The sequence below is a fragment of the Gadus macrocephalus genome, chromosome 5 (assembly GCF_031168955.1).
Source record: "Gadus macrocephalus chromosome 5, ASM3116895v1".
NCBI lineage: Eukaryota > Metazoa > Chordata > Actinopteri > Gadiformes > Gadidae > Gadus > Gadus macrocephalus.
The window spans coordinates 3950976-3977183 of NC_082386.1; the positions used below are offsets into that span (position 1 = coordinate 3950976).

The 26208-nt window shown below is 45.2% G+C and overlaps 1 protein-coding gene across 2 annotated transcripts; it reads right to left on the reverse strand.

The window, feature by feature from the left end:
* Positions 1 to 8638: 8638 nt before the first annotated feature.
* LOC132457555 (uncharacterized) lies at positions 8639 to 13649 on the reverse strand. 2 transcript variants are annotated; one of them, XR_009525718.1, is made up of 2 exons: positions 9497 to 10166; positions 8639 to 9097 (listed from the first exon to the last, which is right to left on the reverse strand). XR_009525718.1 is itself a non-coding variant. In XM_060051808.1 (2 exons), the coding sequence occupies exons 1-2, from the start codon at positions 13427 to 13429 to the stop codon at positions 9038 to 9040; spliced, it is 1527 nt and encodes a 508-aa protein (XP_059907791.1). In that variant the 5' UTR covers positions 13430 to 13649; the 3' UTR covers positions 8639 to 9037. The 2 variants fall into 2 exon arrangements, 1 of the variants encoding a protein (XP_059907791.1); XM_060051808.1 differs by lacking the exon at positions 9497 to 10166 and adding an exon at positions 11963 to 13649.
* Positions 13650 to 26208: the final 12559 nt, after the last annotated feature.

Consider the following 26208-nt stretch of genomic DNA (forward strand, 5'->3'; position numbering starts at 1 on the left):
CAGCCTCTGCCTCCGGTTCCCCGCTACCAGCCTCTGCCCCCGGTTCCCTGCTCTCAGCCTCTGATCCCTAGCTACCAGCCTCTGCCCCCGGTCCCTAGCTACCAGCCTCTGCCCCCGGTCCCCAGCTACCAGCCTCTGCCCCCGGTCCCTAGCTACCAGCCTCTGCCCCCGGTCCCTAGCTACCAGCCTCTGCCCCGGTCCCTAGCTACCAGCCTCTGCCCCCGGTCCCTAGCTACCAGCCTCTGCCCCCGGTCCCTAGCTACCAGCCTCTGCCCCCGGTCCCTAGCTACCAGCCTCTGCCCCTGGTCCCTAGCTACCAGCCTCTGCCCCCGGTTCCTAGCTACCAGCCTCTTCCCCTGCCTGTGGAGGTCCGCCCTCTGCTCCTGCCGGAGGTGGCCCGCCCTCCAGACCGTCCAGGGGAGGCACGCCCTCCGCTCCTGCCTGTGGGGGCCCTCCTCCACTCCTTCCCGAGGGGGGTTCCCCTTCAAGGCCTTCCTCCTGAGGGGATCCGCCCTCTACCTGGCCTGCCTCCTGAGGGGACCCGCCCTCTACCTGGCCTGCCTCCTGAGGGGACCCGCCCTCTACCTGGCCTTCCTCCTGAGGGGACCCGCCCTCTACCTGGCCTTCCTCCTGAGGGGGTCCGCCCTCTACCTGGCCTTCCTCCTGAGGGGACCCGCCCTCTACCTGGCCTTCCTCCTGAGGGGACCCGCCCTCTACCTGGCCTTCCTCCTGAGGGGACCCGCCCTCTACCTGGCCTTCCTCCTGAGGGGGTCCGCCCTCTACCTGGCCTTCCTCCTGAGGGTACCCGCCCTCTACCTTGCCTTCCAGTGGGGACCCGCCCTCTACCTGGCCTTCCTCCTGAGGGGACCCGCCCTCTACCTGGCCTGCCTCCTGAGGGGACCCGCCCTCTACCTCGCCTTCGCCGGCCTCCTGAAGGGTTCCGCCTTCACCACTGCCGGCCTTCTGAGGGGGTTCTTTGCCACTGCAGGCCTCCTGAGGGACTGAGCCCTCATCGTCCTTGCCGCCGGCCTCCTGAAGGGTTCCGCCTTCACTCTGCCTCTGCTTGCCCCCCAGGCCGTCCGCCTGAGGCTCCCTGCCATGCCCTGGGGCAGTTTTCTGGCCGCCCGCCTGACGTCCCTCGGCTCTGCCCCAGTCCATTTTTTTTTTTTTGATTCCCCCCTCCTGGCGCCCCTCCACCCACCCGTTTTGGGTTTGACTTTCTTCGTTGTTTTGCTTGTCGTGGGTCGCCTGGGAGTCGACCCTTAAGGGGGGGGTACTGTCAGGGTGTGTGTGTTTCCATGTGTTTCCCTCCTGTGTTGATTACTGTTCCCTCCCCTAATGTGTCTCAGCTGTTCCTCGTTGTGTTTGTTATTTAAGCCCTCGTCTTTCCTTTGTTCCTTGTGCTGTCATTGTGGTTAGTTGTGGTTGTTAGTCCTGCGTGTTCCGTGGTCCCTGTCGTCTCCCGAGTTCCCTGATTCCTGTGCCTTAGCCTTTAGGCGTGAATAAAGTGCCGTTTCCTCAATACCGTCTGCGTTTGGGTCCTACCTGCCTGCCTGCACCCGCAAGCCCCTAACAGCAGGGCTTTCTTCGTTGACCCTGAAAACTTCTCTGCCCCTTTTATCCTTTGCTCTGACGACCATGTCTCCTTCTGTTTTCCCTCCCTTATCTTTCCCTAGCCATTTTCTCCAGATTCTCATCATTAACAGTTCAAAAAACACATCAAATCTTCACATTTCTTGCAATGTTGTGGATTACAGATGATCTTCAGGTTGTTTTTGTTCGGTTTCAATTATGTTTTGTTGATCATTATAGACTCTACTATTGTCTGATCATTAAAGACTACTCTCTATTAACACTACTATTCTTTCTTTTTATTCCTTATGAAAATGAAATCTGCAATGTTTCATTCTCCTTCAAGCACATCTTATTTGTTGAGCAATAAACAGAATAGCACATAACTATTCAGAGGACGGCTAACCCCTATCCACAGGGCCGAGCCATCTACAGTCGCCGCAGAGATCATCAACAACACCATCATCACTTGTTCACACACAGTCACAGATGTGCGCACACATATTTATGTGCGTATATCTATGTGTGTGTGTGTCTAGGGAAGTGATGATGGGATCTCTTGAAGGTTTATGGATGACCAGGGAGATATGAAGTAATACTGAACGACCCTCAAACTAGATGCTTGTTCAGACCAAACGTATCATAGCATAGGAATATAAGACGGGGTTGAGAAAAGGTCAAACTACATGTTGGTAACAGAACATGTTTTTCGGAAAAGTATGACAATTCAATGAAACAACGACTGAAAAGCTGACAACGCGTGTGGCGATTCTTATCTCCAATTCGCTCCTTCTCTATCTACTCAGGGAGCTATCTACCTTGGAACTATGCATTAAAATAATTCCTTGGTACTCTAATCCCAGCGCTCCACAGGGACGGCTCGTTTCAATTGGGCCTGGTGTCTGATCTCCCCCATCTTAAATTGGGGGAATTGTGTAAAATAATGATTTACGAAATAAGCAATTATGTGTTAAAGATCCGAGTTTGCTGAGGAAGCTGTACCGGCCGTTCATGTGTAATGCTGTAAATGCGTCATGCAACCACAAACACACAATATGTATTCTGTATCAAGTGATATTGATAACAGAGATTAGTTTCACATGCTCACACAATATCTTAATTAGCCAAATGTCTTTAGGGATGGATATGTGGTTGATTGAAACACATTCTAAGCTCTTCGGTACATAGGGTCAACATACATGATGTGAAATCGGCTGATGATTCACATTCATAAACCCTTTGCATTTATTTTCCAGATATTCTTTTTTTGGAATAATATTTTGTGATTCCCTGGGGTCCTGAGACAATCCAAGATGATTTCTACAACGTCATTGTTTGGCCAGTTTATAGCCAAGCATCGGTTTAACTGGTTAACTTGGACATCCCTGAAATGTATAAATTAAGATATCTAAAATCTCTAAAAGTTAAACAAGAGTATTTTCAGAAATAATAGTAAGATAATACCTTTACAACTACAAAAAACCTACTATTACTACTGGAGAAAAAACGTAGTATTTTTTACAATGCTTAAAAGTGTGACAGTAAGTAGTTGACTTTCCAAGTAGTTGACTTTCCAAATGTAATGCTTTTAATTTATACATTTGATGGCTTTATCTTATTTGATTTTTTTCTGCAGATTATCCTTTGTGACTGTTACGGCCACTGTTTGTTTGTTGCTGCCTTCTTGTTTCCCCTCTGTTATGTGCAAGTGCGAGTCATTAACCACTCATCATCATCCCACCTCTACCAACCAGCTTCTACCAATCACCTCATCAGTTTCCAGCCAGGGGAGGCCTGTCACACACATAAAAGCCAGTTTAACTTGTCACTTACTCTCTCTCCTTTTTGTCCCCTTTGTGGTTCGTGGACTTGTTTTGCTGTGGCATGGTTAGAGCTTTTTGATTATAAACATATCTAAGAGATATACATATATTGTCCCCTTGTTTTCCTTTCTCCCCCTGCTTGCACCAATTGTATGAAGGCATTATTGTAGCAAAAGTCTTTAGCACCTGTAACTGCAGAATTTGAATGCGTACACTAAAGTCACAGTAAATTTGAAGTTGTATTTATTTATTTTGCATGTGTACTCTAAAGTCACAAATGTGTAACAGTACATTTGTAGTCATAAATAATTTTTATACCATTGTAAACACAAAATAGGGTCTACGAGTACGCAAATCTGTGTTGCAGGTATTGCAGCGCAGTTGGTGCAAAACACATTCGCACACCCGTGTTTCATAAACTGAGTACATGCCCAAAAGGTGTGCATTCGTAAACCCAAATTTGAACTAATGCATCAGAAGTTGCACATCTGTGAAAAATGTCCTCACAAATAAAATGATAAAGAACGCTATGTTAATTCAGCATTTTAATGAGCGAGCACAAATCCATTTTACAATTGCTTGAATCTGCTGGTAGTTTTTTTTTTTTTGCAGGTAGTTTTGAAACACGTCTAGGTGGTAAATGTGTAGCAAAAGTGTTCGTATCCGTAGAGGCCAGAGCATCCGTGGGCGGGACAAAATAGTTCCGCCCATAATTTCCAAATCCAAGAAAATCGCCGGCAGGGATGCATTTCTCAAATTACACTGGGACCCACCGCGTGCCAACAATGGAGCTATAAAGATTGCAGCATATTCTTTGCGCGGGATACGTTTCTTTCTGGAGAAGTGAAGAGGGCGTTCTACTGAACGGAGGGGGGTATCCTAAGTTATGTTAAATGAAATGACTTAGTTTGAGTGAATTCCCCCCAAAGCATTGCATTAACATTTCTGAATTTATGTTATGGCGACCATTAAAATACATTGAAGGACATTTGTGGCATGTTAATGAAATACTTTGGGGGAAATTCACTTAAAGTAAGTCATTTCATTTAACATAATGTAGGATACCCACCTCCGTTCAGTAGGACGCCCCCTTCACTTCTCCAGAAAGAAACGTGTCCCGCGCAAAGAGTATGCTGCGATCTTTATAGATCCATGGCTGGCACGCGGTGGGTCCCAGTGTAATTTGAGAAATTCAACCCTGCCGGCGATTTTCATTGGATTAGGAAATTATGGGCGGAACTATTTTGTCCCGCCCACGGATGCTCTGGCATCTATGGATACGAATACTTTTGCTACACATTTACCACCAGACGTGGTGCAAAACTACCTGCAAAAAACCCCACAGCTGAGACTTGCAGGAGCAGATTCGAGCAGTTGTAAAATGGACTCATTCAAATGCTGAATTAACACAGCGTTCCTTATCATTTTATTTGTGAGGACATTTTTCACAGATGTGCAACTTCTGATGCTGATCAAATTTAGGTTTACGAATGCACACCTTTTGGGCATGTTCTCAGATTATGAAACACGGGTGTGCGAATGTGTTTTGCACCAACTGCGCTGCAATAATTGTAGCAAAAGGATTTGTGCACCTGTAACACAGATGTGCGTATACTCGTAGACCCTATTTTGTGTTTACAATGGTATAAAAAATTATGACGACTACAAATGTATTGTTACACATTTGTGACTTTAGAGTACACATGCAAAATAAATATATACAACTTCATATTTACTGTGACTTTAGTGTACGCATTCAAATTCTGCAGTTACAGGTGCTAAAGACTTTTGCTACAATAATACCTTCATACAATTGACCCCCTTTGTTAGTTCCCCCATGTTTTTTTTGTCTTTGTGGTTACTTTGCGGCCTTGGGACAGGTAAGACAGAGGCCTCTTTACATTTTACACGTAGTGCTTTTCTATGTTAGTAACACTAGGCTAGGAGTGTTGCTACCCGCTGTACTTTTGGCTCAGTTTAGTTAGGTTAGCGGACGTGTGGTCCGCTGTATTGGCTGTTAGCTTAGCTTGTTTTGTTGGGTTCTTTTCTTTGGCAACACTCAAGTCCCAAGGCCCGCTTGTTTTGTCATACGTTACTGTTGTGTTTTTGCAATCAGCCCCATTAAACCTATGTTCAACCTTATCCGTTGCTGTTGTCATTCCTTTATTGTTTCACTCAGCAATTGTTTCTTTATCTACACCCATAACCCGCTTAATTTTAACATCTGTTACCTCCCCCGCTACCCCTAGACAGTGGGAGTTGTAACAGTGACGACTACGTGGAAACACTAACAATAGAATCAGGCATGCCATTGTCTTTGGAGGATCTTTCAAACGAGATCAAACGTTTGATCTAGAAGGAGACATCAGACTCCAGTGGGGTGTTCCACAATGCCGGTTTTATCACATAACCGGGTATGTTAACCCAGGGTTTGCGGTAACCCTAGGTTTTCCGTTCCAAAAGGATCACGGTATGTTAGTTGCTATAGAAACATATGCTCTGAATCAAACCTGGTCGGAGCAGGTTAAGTTTGAAACATAACCCGGTTTTGGGTATTTAAACCCGCGTTCACCGCAGATTTCACGTGTTCAATGGCTTGCCCTTTTGATGATTGATTGAACTGCTGATATCGGAGCGCAAATTATACGTGCAATCCACCGGGAGCGATTGATAAGACCAGGCCCGGATTAACCCCTTAGGGTGCCCCAGGGTGACTTCACATGAAGTGCCCCTATGTCCGTCAGCTTTACACAAAAAAAATGAAATTTACTATGGAATAAAGGCCACAGATTTACAAGAAAGTAAACAGACTCACCACACATAATACATAAAAATTTAGATCCAACCAAAAATCCTGAAACTGACTTACACTGATGCTCAAATCAGAATCCAACCCCCATCACCATACAACGTAATGATGAATATGAATATTTCCATCATAAATGACCAGAGGAAATGCAAAACCATAAACCCAATAACAACTGTTGCACACACATAAGAATAAGAACCTGTTTTTTTTTTTTTTATCAGCAGTAATACACCGCCTACTGAAATGAACAGTACAATCCCCACACCTTTGTGACGTCACAGCAGCAGATAGCGCAACACAACCCCAGCGTCAAATGGCAGCAAAAAAGCAGATAGAAATAATGGTAAATAGGCCTTACCTTTATAACTTCTTTCTCACTTTCCTGCTGGCAAAGTCGTTCAGCAGATCCTCAAAGTCCATTTGTTTAACCAGTTCCGATTCAATGGCCATCAGGGAGAGGGCAGACAGACGCTTCTGTCCCATGGTTGTCCTTAGTTCGTTTTTAACCCTTTTTAGTTGAGAGAAGGATCTCTCGCCCTCGTAGTTAGTAACTGGCAGGGATAGAAACAGCCGAAGTGCAACGAACACGCCGGGGAAAGTTGTCTGTATGCCATTTTTTCGGATTATTTGAAGCATCTCCTCAGGTGAACGGGTTGCCTCCTCCCGCACAAAGTTTTTGAACTGAAGTAGTTCATCGCTAAAGCTGTTGTCAAGATCGTCTGGATATGTGGAGGAGAGCGCAGCTGCACGTTTCCGCACACTATCACAATTTTTAGTTTGCATATAATTTCGCGCCACTGCCGCTGCGTTATTGTGGACTCGTCCATGATGGGGGGAGGGGGGCCCTACACCCAAATAACAGTTATTTTTTTTATTAATAATCCTATCAGTGGATCATTTTGTATGTGTTTTTATCTCTACTAGTATATTATGCCGATATAAAATATTTAAAATATAACAAAAATAGGTTAAGGCTTTAGTCATTGTCCTGGTCATTTGGTGCCCCCCATTGGCTCAATTTGGCTGGTGCCCCAGGGCACTCGCCCGACTGTATATATGGATAATCCGGCCTTGGATAAGACCAGGGCTTGACATCCTGGCATATCGGATGACTTTTTGCTTTATCAAGACAATTTGAGGGCCGACTGTCTGCCTTTTCACGATTGGCTTAAAAAAATGGCCTATTTAAATTTATACCAATACGATGCAGGGAAAAGCTTAGCAGTTTGTATGTTTTTTATACTTCATTTTTATACTTGATCCGCTAACCGCTTGGAAGACATCGGAGTCCATATTTTTTTTAGAAGAAAGGGGTTATGTGGTAGGATCTTTAAGAATGCTTAACTGGGATATTTATATATTCATGGCTCAAATATTAAGGATCATGCTTTTGACATATAACTAACGCATTTACGCGGTCAGCGATCCGCTGCCAGGCTTTGGTTCTCCGGGTTGCAGAGGCTATAGCGTTCCCTTTTCTTGTGATAATGTCCTTCTCCTCGTCATAGCTCTCCAGGAGAACCTGGAGCTCCATTTCATTGAAATAAGCGGCCCGTTTCGCCATTTCGATCAGGGTTTCCATGATCCATACATCACGTCTTTTAAGGTTTGGCGTGGACGCGCACAACCTATTCTAGACCTCAACCAAGGCAACAGGAAACAGAGTGGGGAAGGAACATCCTCTTCTGACACAATACAACTATTACCCTTAGCAAATCCAGAAACTGCTTGAGTGCAGAGAACAACAATATATAAATAGATATCAAAGTTTCCGTATTTTGTGGAAATACACTTCAAAGTGCAAACCAGGGCCGTGTTCCAATACCCGTACTGTCCATACTGCGTACTCAAAATTTGAGTACGCAGTACGTTCCAATTCAGATCCGGCGAAAAGAAGTATACTTCAAGGACCCGGATGCCGTACTCAAAATGGGCTAATCGTGAAGTGTGGATCGAAGGACACTCTCCGTACTCAACGGCAGCCATCTTAGCTACGTAGCGGAAGAGGCGGAGCCAGGCTGAGCCAAAGTCGGCGCATTTTCCACATAGCCTGCATTAATAGAGTCATTTTGTAGTTTTTATAGTTTCTATAGCTTTTTATAGCTGCTAGGCGTAAAGAGTTCACCGTTCAAAGCGGGATGTTTATTGCGGGGGAGGAGCCGCGGCGGCAGTCGTGATCGTAATTTCCGGTAAGTGGACCACAGAGTACTCGATTTGGAACAGCACTCACATCTGAAAAATTACCGTACTCAAGTGAGTACGGATAGTGCAGATAGTGTACTTCCTTTAAGTATACTCATGGAAGTACGGGTATTGGAACACGGCACAGGCCTTCATAGCTCGAGAGTGAGATTGGGTGTGAGGAGGAGTGAGTGAGTGAGCGTGTGTGTGAGCGAGCTTGTGAGTGGGAGTGTTTTTTATGTTCACGTCTGTTACGCGGCTCAGACGCAACAAAGAAACGGGGCAGGAGACAGCGCGGAAAGTCAATGTTTCTTAATTTAATTGACTCAAAAGCAATAAATCAAACAACAGATAAGAACATTCATGGTGCAAAGCACAAATCAAATCTCCCGCTCCTGCTCCTCGTCTCTCCAGGCCAGGCCCCCTTTTATCCCGTACACGGGGACACACCCCGTACGCGGGCACACCCCCATCCTGGAACATGCGGGTCCAGGCCTATTAGAGTAAAGGCAGACAAAACACGTAGCACACATAACACGACAACTGAAAGGCCAATGTGGCCGTAACACCCCCCCCCCCTTAAGAAGGAGCTTGCAGAGTATCAAAAGACACCACAATTACAAAACAACTAAATTCCCGAACCCATCTCCAACTAAAACCCCTTTTCCTGGTAGGCGTTTTCCACTTTGTCCAAAACGTTGTCATCTGGGCTCTGGAAAACAAAGCAGACAAAGGAAAACATGGAGAAACCACATGACCACACCTAGTCAGTGGGAGCACGGGACAGGGTATCAGCAATCACATTAAGCGAACCCTTAATATGACGTATATCTAAACTAAATGGTTGAAGAAAAAGAGCCCAGCGCATCAACCGCTGGTTGGGGTTCTGAAGTGACTGTAAAAAAGTCAAAGGATTATGGTCAGAATAGACCACCAGAGAAACAGCACCCCCTACATAAACATCAAAATGTTGAAGTGCAATTAACGCCAACGCCTCTTTTTCAATCACAGAGTAACTGTACTGATAGGAGAGAAACTTCCTCGAAAAAAAACTAACTGGGCGATCGATGCCTTGCTCATCTTCCTGGAGCAACACAGCACCAGCTCCTACCTGGCTCGCGTCCACATGCAGCTTGAACGGCCTGTCCAACTGCGGCGCGGCCAAAACAGGAGAAGATGTTAGGAGCGCTTTTACTTTCTCAAAAGCAGACTGGCATACCGGAGTCCAGTCGAACTTCACCGAGGACCTCAAAAGATCCGTCAACGGCGCAACAACAGATGAGAAACTAGGACAGAAACCACGGTAAAACCCCACCATGCCCAAGAAACGCATCAAGTCCTTTTTACTTGTGGGTGATGGGTACCGGTCAATGGCCAAAGTTTTTGCCCGAACAGGACGCACCTGTCCTTGTCCTACCACCTTTCCTAGATAAGTGACTGTTGCCCTCGCAAACTCACACTTGGCAAGGTTGACCGTCAGACGGGCCTCAGAAAGGCGACGAAAAAGAGCCCTGATGACCTCCAAGTGCGCCCCCCAGGTATTGCTATGGACCACTACATCGTCTAGATACACAGCACAGCCGTCCAGTCCAGCTACAACGGTGTTCATAAGCCGCTGGAAGGTGGCTGGTGCGTTCCTTAACCCAAAACTCATCACATTGTACGAGAACAATCCCTCTGACGTAATGAAAGAGGAGACTTCCTTCGCACGGTCAGTCAAGGGCACCTGCCAATAACCTTTTAGTAGGTCAAACTTGCTGACAAACCTGGCGGCACCAACCTGGTCTTGAGTTTACGATAGTCTGTGCAGAACCTGAAAGTACCGTCCGGCTTGCCAACTAGAAGGCACGGCGACGCCCAGGCTGATGAAGACGGGCCAGCAAGTCCATTTTCGAGGAGATAGGCCACCTCTTTGTCTATGTGTTTCTTTTTCTGGGGAGAAACGCGATAAAAACGTTGTCTGATCGGCAAGCTATCGCCAACATCAATATCGTGTTCCACCAAATGTGTCTGAGTTGGAGTATCGGAAAACAACATTGGAAATTCTTGAATAAGACGAATTAACTCTGCACGCTTGTCCCCAGACAGGTGCTGCAGCAACTGGGGAAGCTGCTTCAAGGTCTCAGAATTATCTAAGCGGGCACGCAAGACGCCATCGTCAGGAGCCCTGATCTCTTCTTGTTCCTGTGCTTCCACCGAAGGATCTACAAGAGAAGTAGGCGCTAGAACACCCTCACTCAGAGCCACAGCACTAACAGCGCCTCCTGCAGGCACGTTCGGACGTTCATGATACGGCTTTAGCAAGTTGGCATGACATAGCTGCGAGCTCTTTCTCCTGTCAGGGGTAGCCAGCAGATAATTAAGATCCGACACCTTTTTGGTCACCGTATACGGACCAGCAAACTTTGCCTGAAATGGTGAGGACAGGACCGGCAAAAGAGCGAGGACTTTATCCCCCACTTCAAACACACGGCGCTTAGCTTTCTGATCATAGCGCTGCTTCATCTTAGCCTGAGTGGCTGTCAGATTTTCCCGAGCTAGACGAACTGCCTCATACAGACGTCTTTTAAATCCATTAGCATAATCACTTAAGGCAAGTGGTGGCTCCTGGAGGCCTGCACCATCCTTAAGCACAGCCAAAGGACCACGCACTGAATGGCCAAAGACAAGCTCATTAGGGCTAAACCCTGTGCTCTCCTGTACTACCTCCCTAGAGGCCAGCAGCAACCAAGGAAGGCCTTCTTCCCAGCCCCGTCCCAACTCCATACAGTAAGCACGAAGCAGAGACTTTAACGTCTGGTGGAAACGCTCAAGGGCTCCCTGGCTCTGAGGGTGATAAGCCGAGGAAGTGTGATGCTTGATAAAAAGCTGACGCATGACCTGAGAAAAAACACGAGACATAAAATTAGAACCTTGGTCAGTCTGAACGACTTTCGGAATACCAAAAATTGAGAAAAACTGGGAAAGAGCCTTCACAATGGACCTGGTGGTAATCGCATGCAATGGGTAGGCAGCAGGGTAACGAGTGGCCTGACACATGATGGTCAACAAATATTTACACCCAGTTTTCGACGAAGGCAAAGGCCCAACACAGTCCAACTGCAAGTACTCAAACGGAGCAGCCTCCACTGGTATTGGCTGCAAAGGCGCAGGCTGAACAACCTGGTTTGGCTTACCAGTCATCTGACAGATGTGGCAAGTCTTTATGTATGCAGCCACGTCTTTTTTCAATTTCGGCCAAAAAAAGACGCATAATGCGGTCATACGTCTTTCTAACACCAGAGTGCCCCAACATGTCATGGGCAGTCTTCATGACTGCTCGTCTAGCGGTTTCAGGCACCACAACCTGTAACCATGGCTCACCCATCGAAGTGTCAGTGGACGGCGTCCATTTTCTCACAAGCAGACCATTTTTTACACAGTAGCCATGAGCCATGCTCTCAAAAGTGTCAGCTGGGACAGCACGTTCAAACAATGAACAGAGAGACTGATCGGCAAGCTGTTCTTTAACTAGGTCTCCATACGAGAGATTCAATGGAAAATCTGGTAAGGCAAACCTAGTCTTCTCGGGAGGTACCTTGAGCTGCACGGCGTCCGCCGCAGCACGAGTAGCTGAGCGGGTCACGGCACAAGCTGCAAACACATCAGGGAACTGCTCCGAATCAGCAGTCTCCGCTCTCAGCTGAGGAGAAGAAGATACTACAGACACAGGATTACTCCGCCAAACAGCTCCTCCCGCGTAATTATTCCCAAGAATCACGTGGACATCATCAACAGGGAGGGCAGGGCGAATTCCCAACTCAAGCTCCCCCTCAACCAACTCAGAAAACAACTTGACTCTATGTAATGGAACTTCAAAAGTAGTGAGGTCAATTCCCCGAACTAAAAGAGATCTTCCAGAACTTGAAGTGGGAGAAAATGGCAAAACAGACTCCATAATGAACGACTCTGACGCTCCTGTGTCACGGAGAATTTTAACTGGAACCAAATCATCACCGTCTTTTAAAGAAACAAAACCACTGGAAACGAACGGAGCGTAACTAGAATTCACTCCAGTAGGCTGCAACGAATCAACACTCGAGTCTGAAGGAGATACTGCCAACATGTCCGGCTTCACCTCAAAAAAACGCTCTTTTGATTTAACTTTTAGCACTGGACATGTCCACTTTGAATGACCAGTTGCATGACAGTACCGGCAACCCTCATCCGCGTCAGATCTACTCGAGCGATCTACTCCAGAAGCCTGATGTGACTGTGCACCAACGTTCACACTTCTATTGGTAGAAAAATCAACCTTGCGGACGTTAGATGAGCGCATATGAGCTTTGTGAGTCAACTCGTACTCATCTACCAACACCGCAGCGACAGACTCACTAGTTGCCTGCTTCTCCGCAACGTACGTTGCAACACGCTCTGGCAATGTGTTCTTGAATTGCTCGAGGACAATTAAATCTATCAACTCCTCATAAGACTCAACCTTACAAGCAACACACCATCGCTGACATTGCAGACGCAACTCCCTTGCAAACTCAACGTTCGTCTGGTCCGAAAGTCGCCGCATATTCCTAAAGCGTTGACGATACGCCTCCGGAATTAATTCATATGCCCGCAACACCGAAGCTTTCACCAGGTCGTAATCACGGGCCTCTTCCACAGTTAAGGCAGAGAAAGCCCGCTGTGCCTTTCCTGTGAGACGGCTCTGGAGCAGAAGCGCACGGTGTGAACCAGGCCAGTCCTGTGTATCAGCCACACGCTCAAACAGAAGAAAAAATGTATCGACGTCTTTCTCATTAAAGCGAGGAAGCAAGTGTAGACTAGTTGCTATATCGAGCTTATGACCTGCTGCACCAGGTGACGTTATTTTCCCCTGCCGAATGAGATCCAAACGCTGAGCCTCAAGCCCCAGCTTTTTGTGTTCCAACGACCTCCGTGCGCGTTCATTCTCCTCAGTGAAGCGGAGCCTTTCGAACTGCAACTGCTGCAAAACGTTACTGTTATCCAGCTGCATCTGAAGCAACTCTTTCTGCTGCTCAAAAGACAGCATTGCCGCAGGTTTACGAGACGGACCTTCCTCTTCGTCTGCAAACGAAGGGTTTCCGAGGTCCTCAACTAAATCATCGAGAGGTTCTTCCTCATCCTCTTCGTCAGACTCGGGTCTAATGTCGGGCGCGTTAATCAGACCCTTCGCGCACAACGCCAACTTCACCGAAAGTTTGACGTAACTTTTAAGCCGAGTGGAAGGAAGTTCGATGTTATAATGGGCAGCCAACAAACTGTGCAACAAGTGACGTCATCCTTTTAGTGATTAACGCGTCACACCTGCTGATCAACGGAATCAGCCAAATCTCCACGCCACCAAACAATGAAAACTAAACAGGGAAGCCCAGCGATAACGTAAGCAAAAAACCATTCCAATTTTAACCCAAATTGCAACTAAACACGGATCTTCAAACAGGCCCGTGGTGGGATGAATTAAGCACCAAGCCCGGAGGTATCGCAAAACAACCAGAAAACTGGCGATTCCACCAATGCCTCGGAGTGCCCCCGAGACAAATGCTCTAGCCACAGGATCTGTTCAAAAATAAAAAACCACACGTCCCACAAAATACGCAAGCCCGAAAGGAATAGTTAATGGCCCCGCAAATAGATCGCTGAACTTACCCTCTCTCATTGTCCGACATTCCTGTGCGGAACAACGTAGCACGCAGCCTAATGCAACGCAGCTGCAGCCTGCAGGTAACACACACCTGTCTCACGGCAGAATTGCGAGTTTGGAACGAGCCCCCATTTGTTACGCGGCTCAGACGCAACAAAGAAACGGGGCAGGAGACAGCGCGGAAAGTCAATGTTTCTTAATTTAATTGACTCAAAAGCAATGAATCAAACAACAGATAAGAACATTCATGGTGCAAAGCACAAATCAAATCTCCCGCTCCCGCTCCTCGTCTCTCCAGGCCAGGCCCCCTTTTATCCCGTACACGGGGACACACCCCGTACGCGGGCACACCCCCATCCTGGAACATGCGGGTCCAGGCCTATTATGCCGCTTTTCCACTGCATGGTACCGACTCGACACGACTCGACTCAGCTCGCATTTTTTGCGTTTCCACCGCGGTACCATGGTATCTGGTACCTGAAGTGGCTGCTTTTTCTAGTACCTACTCGCTCTAGGTTCCAAGCGAGCTGAGCCGATGCTAAAAGGTGACGTCGGCAGACGGCCGGCGACTGATTGGCCAGAGAGTGTGACAAAGTCACGAGAGCGACATGGCAACCATGCTGGTAACATCCATAGCAGCGCCGCAGCCAACATGTTCCACTTCTCCAACTTCTTCAACATGCCAGCTAATAATAGTAATGTGATCGATGTCCTCCATTGTTGTTATGTGGGTTCTGTCCATGTGTGGGTTGCGTATGTGTTGTTTGCGTCGCGTACACAAATACGTCACGGCCCTTTCGCGCAGCCGACCCCGCCCACGTCCAGGAGGTACTATTTGCGGTGGAAAAGCACCCGTGCTGCTACCGTGTCGAGTCGTGTCGTGTCGAGTCGTGTCGAGTCGAGCTACATGTGCGATGGAAAAGCGGCATTAGAGTAAAGGCAGACAAAACACGTAGCACACATAACACGACAACCGAAAGGCCAATGTGGCCGTAACAACGTCTCAGTTTTTTCTCCCCCCACCAATGCGGAAAATAGGTTTTGTTGCAAAAGCAATTCAATATGTTTGTGTTCCTATACTACGAGTTCATTAACTTGGAAGAACTTAAGGTTTTGCTTTAAACTAACATTATATAATTTTGTGTAACCTGTAATAAATTAAATTAAAGTTAATGTTTCTTTTTTTGGAAAATGCAATAGCTATTAACATTGTTTTGGCATTCGCCTCTATGTTTTGATAACAGTTCTAGTTAGAAATGTGGCTTTTTGGTCATAAACCTCATTCAGTAGGGTTAGGGTTATATGATGTTATGGTAACCAGTTATTACTGGTCGTGCAATTTTCATGCTTATTTGGGGGTTTTGAGGGACCATAATTAGGGTTCTAAATTAACTTTTTTGATTACCAGCCAATCCGAATTTCCACTAGGCAAATTTTTTATAGTGAAAATAAGAGAGATGAGTGCCGCTGAATGAATTATTTTTACATTTTGGATTTTATTAACACAATCGAAATACAATGCATACACGTACAGTACATGCATACAACAAAAAAATCATCATCAATCATAATTTCAGAGCTCTACCGCATCATATTTCTTCAGCACTCTGAACTCATTGATGAAAAAGTAGCTGCATCTTCTTCAGCTCTGACGTTTTTAATATAGAAAGGCTTCTCCCAGCAAGGCTCTCTTCAATATGACCTATTTTGGCGGATTAAATCCTGAAGCTCTACTGATGACTCCGACACTCTCATGGTCCTTTACAGCCTCGACTTTAAAATGATTCGTTGTTTGTGTATATGAACCATTACATAGAACTCGCATCCCGCTCATATCACAGGAATTTCGAATTAACATGTTCAGGGGTTGTTCAGAATATTGTGTTCAATATTAATATGTTCAACCATAACTGTGGGCGGGGGGATTTCAGAACAAAAAAAGTAGCTCATTGCTCCACAGGTTTGAAAAACATGTTATGTAATAACATGTCATTTTGATTATTTCTTAAAACAGAAAGTAGCCTTCCCTGATTATAGTCTATCAAATCCCCAAAATAATTGTAATGCCGATTTTTTTTTACTGTTGTATTTTTCCAATGATGATCAAATGAATGTCAGCCATGTTTGGTTTCAGCAATATGAGCGTCCATATCAACCACCATAGCAACCATAAAATATTTTGAATTCTAACCATTTTCTAGCAAGACCTGAAAGAATTATAATAACTAATAACTAACAAACTTAAACTCATGTACCTTCACGGATAATGTGTAAAATACACATTTCTCGCTAGAAATGTTAACAAAACCCATGCCGATTCAGCATCAAAATATTTGGTGTTCGTTTTTGCAGACAGAAACTTCACGTCACGTGACGTGGACGCAAGCCTATAGAAAAGTATAGGCCAAAAAAATAGTCATCTCGCTTTGTTAGAGCTGTTATTGTGAAACTAGGTTTTCCGCTGTGGACCAACACAGTAATGCTACATTTGAGACTTGTTTGACTAATGATACATACGAGTAGAGATGAGTGGATACGTTGGCTAGAGAGATCTGGCCAGAAAGAATTTCTCGTGAAAGATGCAGATCCAATGATGAGAACCAGGCCAACTAAAAATTCTTCTGATCAAGAACCCCCCCCCCCTCGCCTTCGCCTCCCAGTCTGCTGGGCTTATTTCCTGCTCTCTCTCTCGCTCTCTCTCGTCTGATTGTTCATGGTCTTTGTTCAGAGTTCAGATTTCCTTTTCCGCCGCAACTCCTCTTTCAACATACATTTCCTTTTCCTCTGAGCGGCGGCCAACAATGCCTGTTAATAACTCAAAGTGCGGTGAACAGTAAGCAGTGAACCTGGAACTCAGTCTGGCTTTCATACTGATTTCATCAAGCGCCCTTTCACAGGGACTCATACAGACACACACACACACACACACACACACACACACACACACACACACACACACACACACACACACACACACACACACACACACACACACAAAGGACAAAAGACGAAACCGATGCTGAAAGGGCGATACTGGGACTTAGCTACATGGTCCGGCACCGAGGCAAATTAACCATTGTGAGCTTCGACTCAATGGAGAGGGAGATGCGGTTCGAAATGGAGGACTTGGATGGCGGTGACCCCTGAGGATAACACCACTAACACAGTGATATCCGCTAGAAATGTTCCATAATGATACATTTGCTTCAACACATCTTCTGGGGGAGAATGTTCTGAGAGCCTTTAATGTATTGATTGGATCTTTGCATCACAGACGCAAAGCCTGAAGAAGACGCTCAACCATCTTCTCTATTAAGTTCCCAACAGGAAAAAGCAACAACCTGTAACAGCCTCCACTCAGGTGATCCATTTTTCTATCTTGCCTATAACGTCATACACAAAATAAATCAATAGCTCCACGATTATAAGGGCTAGCTGCGCGGCCATGGGCTGTATTGATAGATGACACTTTGGATAATGTAGATTTGCTAATTAACTTCTGCCTTAATGTAAGTCTAAATTAGTCAATCAATTAGATAATCAGCTAATTGTATTTATGCTTCTGTATCTACTGAATAACTTCAAAGCTGCACCTCTACCAAATTGACTGTTAAATAATTCAAGCACAACAATGCGAATAGAGCTCCAAAAACCTAGATGTCCGGTTTCAGCAGCCTCTAGTGGTCGAGTCTGAAGGGACTCTGGGACTGGGAGTGCACACCTCTTGCATTTTGAGTAATCGGTGTGCAGAGGTTAAACCGGCCGTCTCCAGACTCACTCAGAAGATCTCCTGGATGGCAGCAACCTTGTCACGTTAATCATCAAACCTTTGCAATAAACACAATTTTTAACACTTTAACACTCTTTGGTCTGGAGGAGGCCAAAATAAATTGCCTAGGTGGCGTGTGGCAGCCACCTAGGTGGCGTGTGGCATGGACATTATTGACATAATTGACCCCACCCTCTTCACACTATACATGCTCCCCCTTGGTCGTGTCATCAACCAGCATGGAATATCTTTCCAGTGCTACGCTGATGACACCCAACTCTACATAAAAACAAACCCAAACCCCTCTGCAGCCCTATCCAAACGTTTCACCTGGCTGGAGGAGATAAAGGTGTGGATGGCGGCTTACTTCCTGCAGCTCAATGGCTCAAAAACGGAAGCCATTCTTGTTGGCACTCCACACCAGACCCGGTCATCCATTATCACCAACATCAGCTTCTCCGGCAACGACATCCACCTCTCATCCTTAGTCACTAACCTCGGTGTCAGAATGGAACCTTACCTGACCTTTGAGGCCCACATTCAACATCTTTGCAAAACCACCTTCTTCCTCCTCAGGAACATTGCAAAAACTTGTCCACGCCATTGTCTCCTCCAGCCTGGACTAGTGTAATGCACTCCTCATCAGGATCCCCAGCAAGACCATCCAGCGGCTGCAGTACATCCAGAATCGTGCTGCCAGGATCCTGATGGGGGTGCGGAAGTACCACATTACACCCATCCTCAAATCCCTCCACTGCCTTCCTGTCCTGTACAGGATCGAATTCAAGATCTCCCTTCTGTCCCACCAGTGCCTCCATGGCACTGCCCCCCTATACCTCAAAGAACTCATCACTCACCCTTCCTCCTCACGCCATCTCCGCTCTGGACAGGCCAACCTCCTCCAGCTTCCGAGGACAAGGCTCCGAATTACGGGCGATCGCGCCTTCTGCTCAGCTGCACCCTGCCTGTGCAACCCGGTATCACGCGATTTCGTGCTCATGCGCACAAACGTTATTAATCTATTGAATCGTGTCCCAAATTACGATCGTCCGACTTTTTTAGTGCTACACAGAACGAAATGTAAACCAATGCATTCTGAATGGGAGCGTTCTCCGTAAATTGACGTGCTCCACAAAACGAAACGAGAGAGAGAAAGAGAGAAAGGGAGGGACAGAGAGAGAGAGCGAGAGAGAGAGAAGCTTCAGAAGGGGTGAGCGCAGATAGTACAGTGCGCCCTCTAGTTATATATCTGTATATATTATTATCTAGTTATATATATGTCAATATTTCTGATTTGTAAGCAGACCTCCTCAAAAACGACGTTAATTGTCTGAGAACGCTCCCATTCAGAATGCATTGGTTTACATTTCGTTCTGTGCACCACTAAAATAGTCTGACAATTGTGATCTGGGACATGGTGCGCACAGATTAACGTTAGTGCGCATGAGCACGAAATCATTATTATTATTAGGCCTATTAGTAACAGGCACAAATCAGTTGTCATGTGATGAATGAGAAATGCTTTTTGATGGTTGAATTGTATCAAGCTTTTGTTGATATTTCAATGGAGTAACTTCCCATACATGCATGTGATAGAGCCATAATAATATGTTCACCATCTTTTGATTCTGATGTTACATGTGTCATTTTTGTATTGTGTGGAGGCATAACAGAGAATATATGAGATTAGAGGGCATACAAGAAGAGTCACCATATAATTATAAACTCCCATTGACTTAAATATGTAATGGCTTTAGTCCAAAGCCAAACTAAGCAAGCAGAATAAGTTTAAAAGTCTCAAGCCATGCTATAAAAAGGGAAAGCTGGGTTTCTTAGATGTATTGTATTGATTTGGACCAATGCAATTTGCTCTCTTGTCGCCATTGCTCCGGTCAGATGTTTGTTACGGGCAGAAGACTGTGGAGGATACATCGGTGGTGTCCTTCTAATTTGTCCAAACGAAAGATGCATCTCTCTGACGCATAAGAATTTGGAATAAGAAGTCTCAATGATCAACAACAGTCTGCGCCAGGAAATCCTAAGTTGTTGTGGACATTTCAGTCCACGTTACGTGTTGAAAGATGGTGGCATGGTTGAGATGAACACATAACAAGCTAGAAGTACTTCCCCCTTTTCTTTTAGAAGCCTGCTGATGTCCTGAATAGGAATAATGTCAAAAATAGTAATATGTTTAGTGTATTTTAATCATATGCTTTGATCAGTATCTCATATTTGTAATAATTGATGAATGTGAAGGGCTAAACTATGAACTATGTAGGTATATCTACCATCGTTGCATGAGCAGGGGAAATGAAGAATTTAATCAATTCTGACATGAATTCTGCTGTACTGGGGTTGCATAAGTGAGCTGAGATAAGGTGAGTAGAGAGTGGGTGTAAATCCACCAATGGCTTTAGCATCACCGAGACAGATTGTAGATCTTAGGTACTATATACATGAATGGCCTCCCATTGTTCCACAAGCATTTCCCTTTTAGTATGCAGTCCTTGCACTTTACAATTATATGAAATGTTGGCTATGTTTTGCTAATTTGAATATTGGGAGGAGATTGAATATCAGAATCAGCTATCCTACATCTAACAGCATATTGGTATTTATCCCGATGTTACGTGTTCAGCTCTGTTGCTGTGGCTCATAACCCGCCAGGGTTCAGAAACATGATTATGATGTACATGATCCCACAAATGAGCCTAAATGACATTTGTCTTTAATAGAAACAACATTAGGATGATGGTTGGTAGAACGAGATATATTGGTGCAATTATGCAAAAATCTCCTCTACTATCGCATTGGATTACAATACCAAGGCTGACAGCATTGGAGACAAAAACAGATCCATTAGTTTGCCGTCAAGGAGATTCTGCTCATTCAATTCAATTCAGTTTATTTAAGAAGGAGACAGTTCAAATTAATAAAACACATGATCATACATGGGTTAAAAATGCCAGAATTAGCCAAAAGGGTATTTTTCATCTGTAGTCCCCTGGCATCGATCTTAAATTAAAATACAATTAGTTTAATATACATTTACTATTGATGCACTTAGACACATCATCAGTGATGGAACCTGGGGTCATTGGGTATTTCGGGTCTCGCAACATCATACACCCTCACCCAGGCGACCCAGCCGGGATTGATCAACTCCCAACTTGTGTCTAAGTAGCATGTACCCACGGATCGCTCCTAGCACGCAGTTCCTACACGCCAACTCTCACTTCCTCATGGACCAAACAGCGGCTTTCTTTGCTCAGGGCTTTGTCGTAGCGCGTGGTTGCAACGCTACCAAGCCCTGCTCGTCCAAATGCCACTAGGCCGACCAGCACGCTGTGACGCAAGCGTGACCCCGCCTGCTCGACTGCTTCCTGTGCCCTCCACTTCCTCCCAGTCCTGACTAGGATGCCAGCCTGGGAGACCTTTGGATCACTGGATTCCCTGTACTGCAGCACCTCTCTTGCACGGGTAACCATAAACTCCTCATTCAGGCTGCTAATGGGGGGCTTCAGTTTGTTGTTGTGCCCGTACAGAGCGATGCTACTCAGGATTCGTGGCAGGCCCAGCCATCCACGGAGGTAACGGCTGATCCTCCTCTCGAAGCCCTGTACTGTTGTTATTGGGAACTCGTACACAAGCAGGGGCCACAGAATCCTGAGGAGAACACCAATTAAACAAGATAAAAAGACCAACAACAGAAATAGGACTGAATCCCGAAGCACAAAACAAGGAATCACAGGACAAACAGAACTGACTAACTAAGGTAAAACAACAGAACGCAAAGTACAAAGCACCAGTGAAAAAAATTGAATGCGTGGACCACATTCACAACAAATGAGTTTAGTGCTGACATGTATATGTATTGGTCATCCATTGTCTTAACTGCTTAGTAAACGATTTGTATGTGTTAGGTTCCCTGATATGTTGTGGAATTTTATTCCATTCCTTTGCACTTTTGATGGACCAGGCTGACAAAAAGCAAAAAAAAAAGAAGTTCAGAAGGTAATTGGCCTAAGCATTAGAGACACTTATGAGATGACTCACCAAGCAGAAAGAAAAATACTTGAACTGAATGTCTAGCACAGGTAAAGTTTGGAGACTGATTTCCCCTAACTTCTCAACGGGGCTGCTCAGCTGACACACTTCAGGTTTGAATGTGCCAAAATAGACCAGCCGATAGCTATGATGAAGGCGCCCTCCATCTCCCTTTGTATCTCCATTATTATTTTGGAGTTGGGAGCTCAAGAACAGACAGGTTCAGGGGTTTGGTAGCTAAAGAACAGACAGGTTCAGGGGTTTGAAGGCAGACATCAATGAGGACAAACTTGGATTCAGCGCTGGGTTTTCATTCTCGACTTCATTTTTTTATTAAGTTACGAGAGCTCTGGAGAAGAGGCAATGTATTTGGAGAGGAATGAGCATATTGTCAATTTTTTACAATTACGTTTGTTGTTGTAAATAGGGTAAAGATGGGGGGGAAATGTGAAACTCGTAGTGAAACAAAAGGGACAATGAATAGGATGTGGGACAAAGCAAGAAAGTTATTTAATTACTTCATGTGTTGTCTCTGTTTCATTGCGTTTGCTGCTGTTACACCTGAATTACCCTACGGGGATTGATAAAAGGTGTGTGTGTGTGTGTGTGTGTGTGTGTGTGTGTGTGTGTGTGTGTGTGTGTGTGTGTGTGTGTGTGTGTGTGTGTGTGTGTGTGTGTGTGTGCGCCTGCCTGCCTGCCTGCGTGCGTGCGCAATCTTTTTTTATTAAAACTGTAAATTAAATAATTCCCCCTACCCCCACCTTGTCTAGGGCCTCCTGGTGCACCTGTGTTCTGGAGTGCTTTTCTCCTCATTACCAAGAACAGAAAGCCACTGGAGTGGCCACAACCCATGTCTCTCCTCCTCCTCCTCCTCCTCCTCCTCCTCCTCATTTACATCTCCAATCTCCCCCCTCCTTCTCCTCCTCCTCCTCTAATTCACACCATCCTTCTACTCTTCTTAGCGTGTCCCCTATCTCTCCTTCACTCCACTTGAATCTCTTTGCAGTCCCCGCTGTCTCATGTCCCCCTCTGTCTGTACCATACCTTGAGTTTCATTACTTAGACTCTCAGGAGCGCAGAGGGGAGAAGGGAAGGAAAAAACCAAACACTTTGAGCAGACCATTTTCAAGTTTCAATCACCTGGCAAAGAAGGTGGAGGTGAAGGACTGCACGCACGCACGCACACACACACACACGCGCGCGCACACACACACACACACACACACACACACACACACACACACACACACACACACACACACACACACACACACACACACACACACAAGTGTGGGGATGGAAAGAAGCAAAGGAACTCGCAATGGAGGAAGAGAGACATGGGAAAATAAAGGACAGATAAAGGTACGTTTCCTGATCCATCCTCAAGATTAAGACTGTACAGACCATTTTTTTCACTGTTCTGGTGATTCCCTGGATAGAGAGAGATGAGGATGGTGTGACATTAGGGGTTCAGGCTTCAGATTGCCATTAGAGTTCTCTAGATTGGGATCACCTCAACAGCAGTTAGGGATTGATGGGTTATGAGCATATTTGCTCCAAAACCCCACACAGGCACATGCACACATGTTGAGGCACACACACGCACACCATTTCTGCAGCCAAAAATTCTTAGAGAAACTAGAAGCAATTAATAACGTTCAGTCATCAAGAGAGTGTGTAATTATTCATAGAAGTGTGTGTGTGTGTGTGTGTGTGTGTGTGTGTGTGTGTGTGTGTGTGTGTGTGTGTGTGTGTGTGTGTGTGTGTTGGGGAGAGAGGTGTTATGATGCATCTTTCATTTTTACCAGCTCCCCCACATTATGCTTATCCTGACCCCTACCCATGTCCTCATCAATCACAACAACAACAGATTCAACACTGTGTGACTGTGTGTGTGTGTGTGTGTGTGTGTGTATGTGTCCTGCTGACTGTATCTTTGCGGTGGTCATGCATCAACCTCCAAAGATTTTAATGTTAGGCACCTGTTTCTCTGTCTATTTTTTAGCTTATGTTGCCATGTTATTTTGTGTCCATGTCAGAAGGTGGACACCACAGACTTTGCGTATTTCAAGTTTGGCCAAAAATATGTTTGAAGGTGCAATGTTCATGCTATCAAAATTCAAAATGTGAATCCATCTATGATTGACTTGACGCATTTGGTTTATTTATGGCTTTTATCGACTAAGAGATGCACTTGAGTATTTCTACATATTAGACTTTATCAATGTATTTTTGATAAAAAACCAGTACGTCATGATACAAAAAAGCACCCTGTAAAGATCAAGGCCTAGTTTTAACATCGTTAAAAGAGTTAACGCCGTGTTCACATCTAGTTGTTTTTTTGTTTTTTTTATCTGGCAGCGCTTGTTTTACATTATATTCCTATGGAGCAGAGCGTTTCTGGAGAAGGTCACAGGCGTTTTTTTCTGCCATCCGGAGCGTTGAAAAAAGTTCAACTTTCAGGAAGAAAGCGGCCGACGTCAGGCGTCTTTTTGGCAACTGACCAACCACAAGCGGAACATTGACACTTCGTCACAAAGGAAACTCTGAACTGTCAAAACAAGAAACAATGGCAGACAAATCACTCGGGAAAGTGCCGGTGGAGTGATTAACAGTTTCAATTACAGAACATGCCGAGATCTACGACATGTCTAATGGGGTCTAGCCTGGATACGTAGTAGGCGAGTAACGTCGGGTCTAGAATGGGTTCGTTGCTAGGCAATAGAAAAAACGCTCTCGGCGCTTATAGGACAAAAAACGCTGCCAGCTTTTTTTCTTTTTTTGAACGGTCGGCTCAACTTTTCCCTCTTACAAAAAACGCTAGTTGTGAACGCCTGTAGCCACATGTGAAAACAAATTGTTGACCAGCCAGATTCATGTTCCTTGCCAGATGTTAACTTGAATGAGAGTCTCACCAGGTTCAGTTGGCATCAGGTATACCGGATACTAGGGCTGGGCGATATGACGATATCATACCGTGGACGATATGAAAGTGTCTACCGGGAGAGATTTGGCCATATCGTTTATACCGAGAGAGAAAAAATAAAAAAAATTAAAAAAATAAAATGGCGGTGGATGGAACTGCAGTTAACTGCAGTTGCGCCACAACGGGGCCCTGCAGCAGAGTGCTTAGCTGTAAGACATTTAACTATTCCCAGAAGAAGAAACTTCACCAGCCAATGTGCTTTCAGGTAACGTAACCTGTACGTAATTTGAGGTGAGGAAGGCAGGAATCATGGCGGAGGAAAGTGAAAGTTTTGCCACTATGCCTACCGAGCAGGCGGAGCCGGAGGCATCCCAATCATTGCAACACGAAGAGGAAGAACTCGTTTCTAAAAAGGGTGCGTCTTCTGTTGTTTGGAAGTTCTTTGGATTTAAAAAGACCGACAATGAACAGAAAACTATAGTTTGCAAAACATGTCGCGGGACAGTTGGTGCCACGGGAGGAAATACAAGCAACCTCTTCCATCACCCAGCAATATTATGAAAGCCAAAAAATGCGCGGCGCGTCCACCACTCCTAAATTAAAAGCAGCACCTCAAGAACAAAAGAAGTTGGAAGATTTGTTTGCAAAAGGCACACCATACAACAAAAAGGAAGGTGGAAGGAAATTACGCAGGCCATCTCGACACATGTATGCAAAGAAATGGTCCCGATTTATACAGTTGAGAAGACGGGATTCAAAGACTTAGTCCGCACCCTTGACCCAAGGTATGTAATACCTAGCCGCAAACACTTTAGCGAGGTTGAGTTGCCACGCTTATATGGAGAACGCCCATTATAACGACCCATTATATTAAAGACTGGACACTGTGCAGTAAGTGCCTGCAGACCTACTATTTCCCGGAGGACCACACGGGCGAAATGATCGCCCAAAACCTCAGGGAAAAGCTAGAGTCGTGGGGATTGCAAGAAGACCACCAAGTCTGTGTAACGACAGACAACGCCACAAATAACATCAAAGCACTCGAACTGAACGATTGGACAAGGTTACAATGTTTTGGACATTGTCTTCATTTGGCCATTGGTGAGTGTCTTATTATTATAATAATAATAATAATAATAATAATAATAATAGAAAAAAAGCATTTCACCACTTCTGCTACTTCTACACATTTCCTACTACTACTGCAGCATTCATTTTAATTCAGAAACATCATATATAATTGTATAAACAGAGGAAACATTTTACTGCACATGAGTACTTTTACTTTACATTTAGCTGATATGACATACTTTGACTGCTTGTAATGCAGGACTTTTACTTGCATTTACATACTTTGTCCACCACCACTGATTGAATAATATGAAAATGATCATTTATATACATAATGACAAATTGATGAATGCA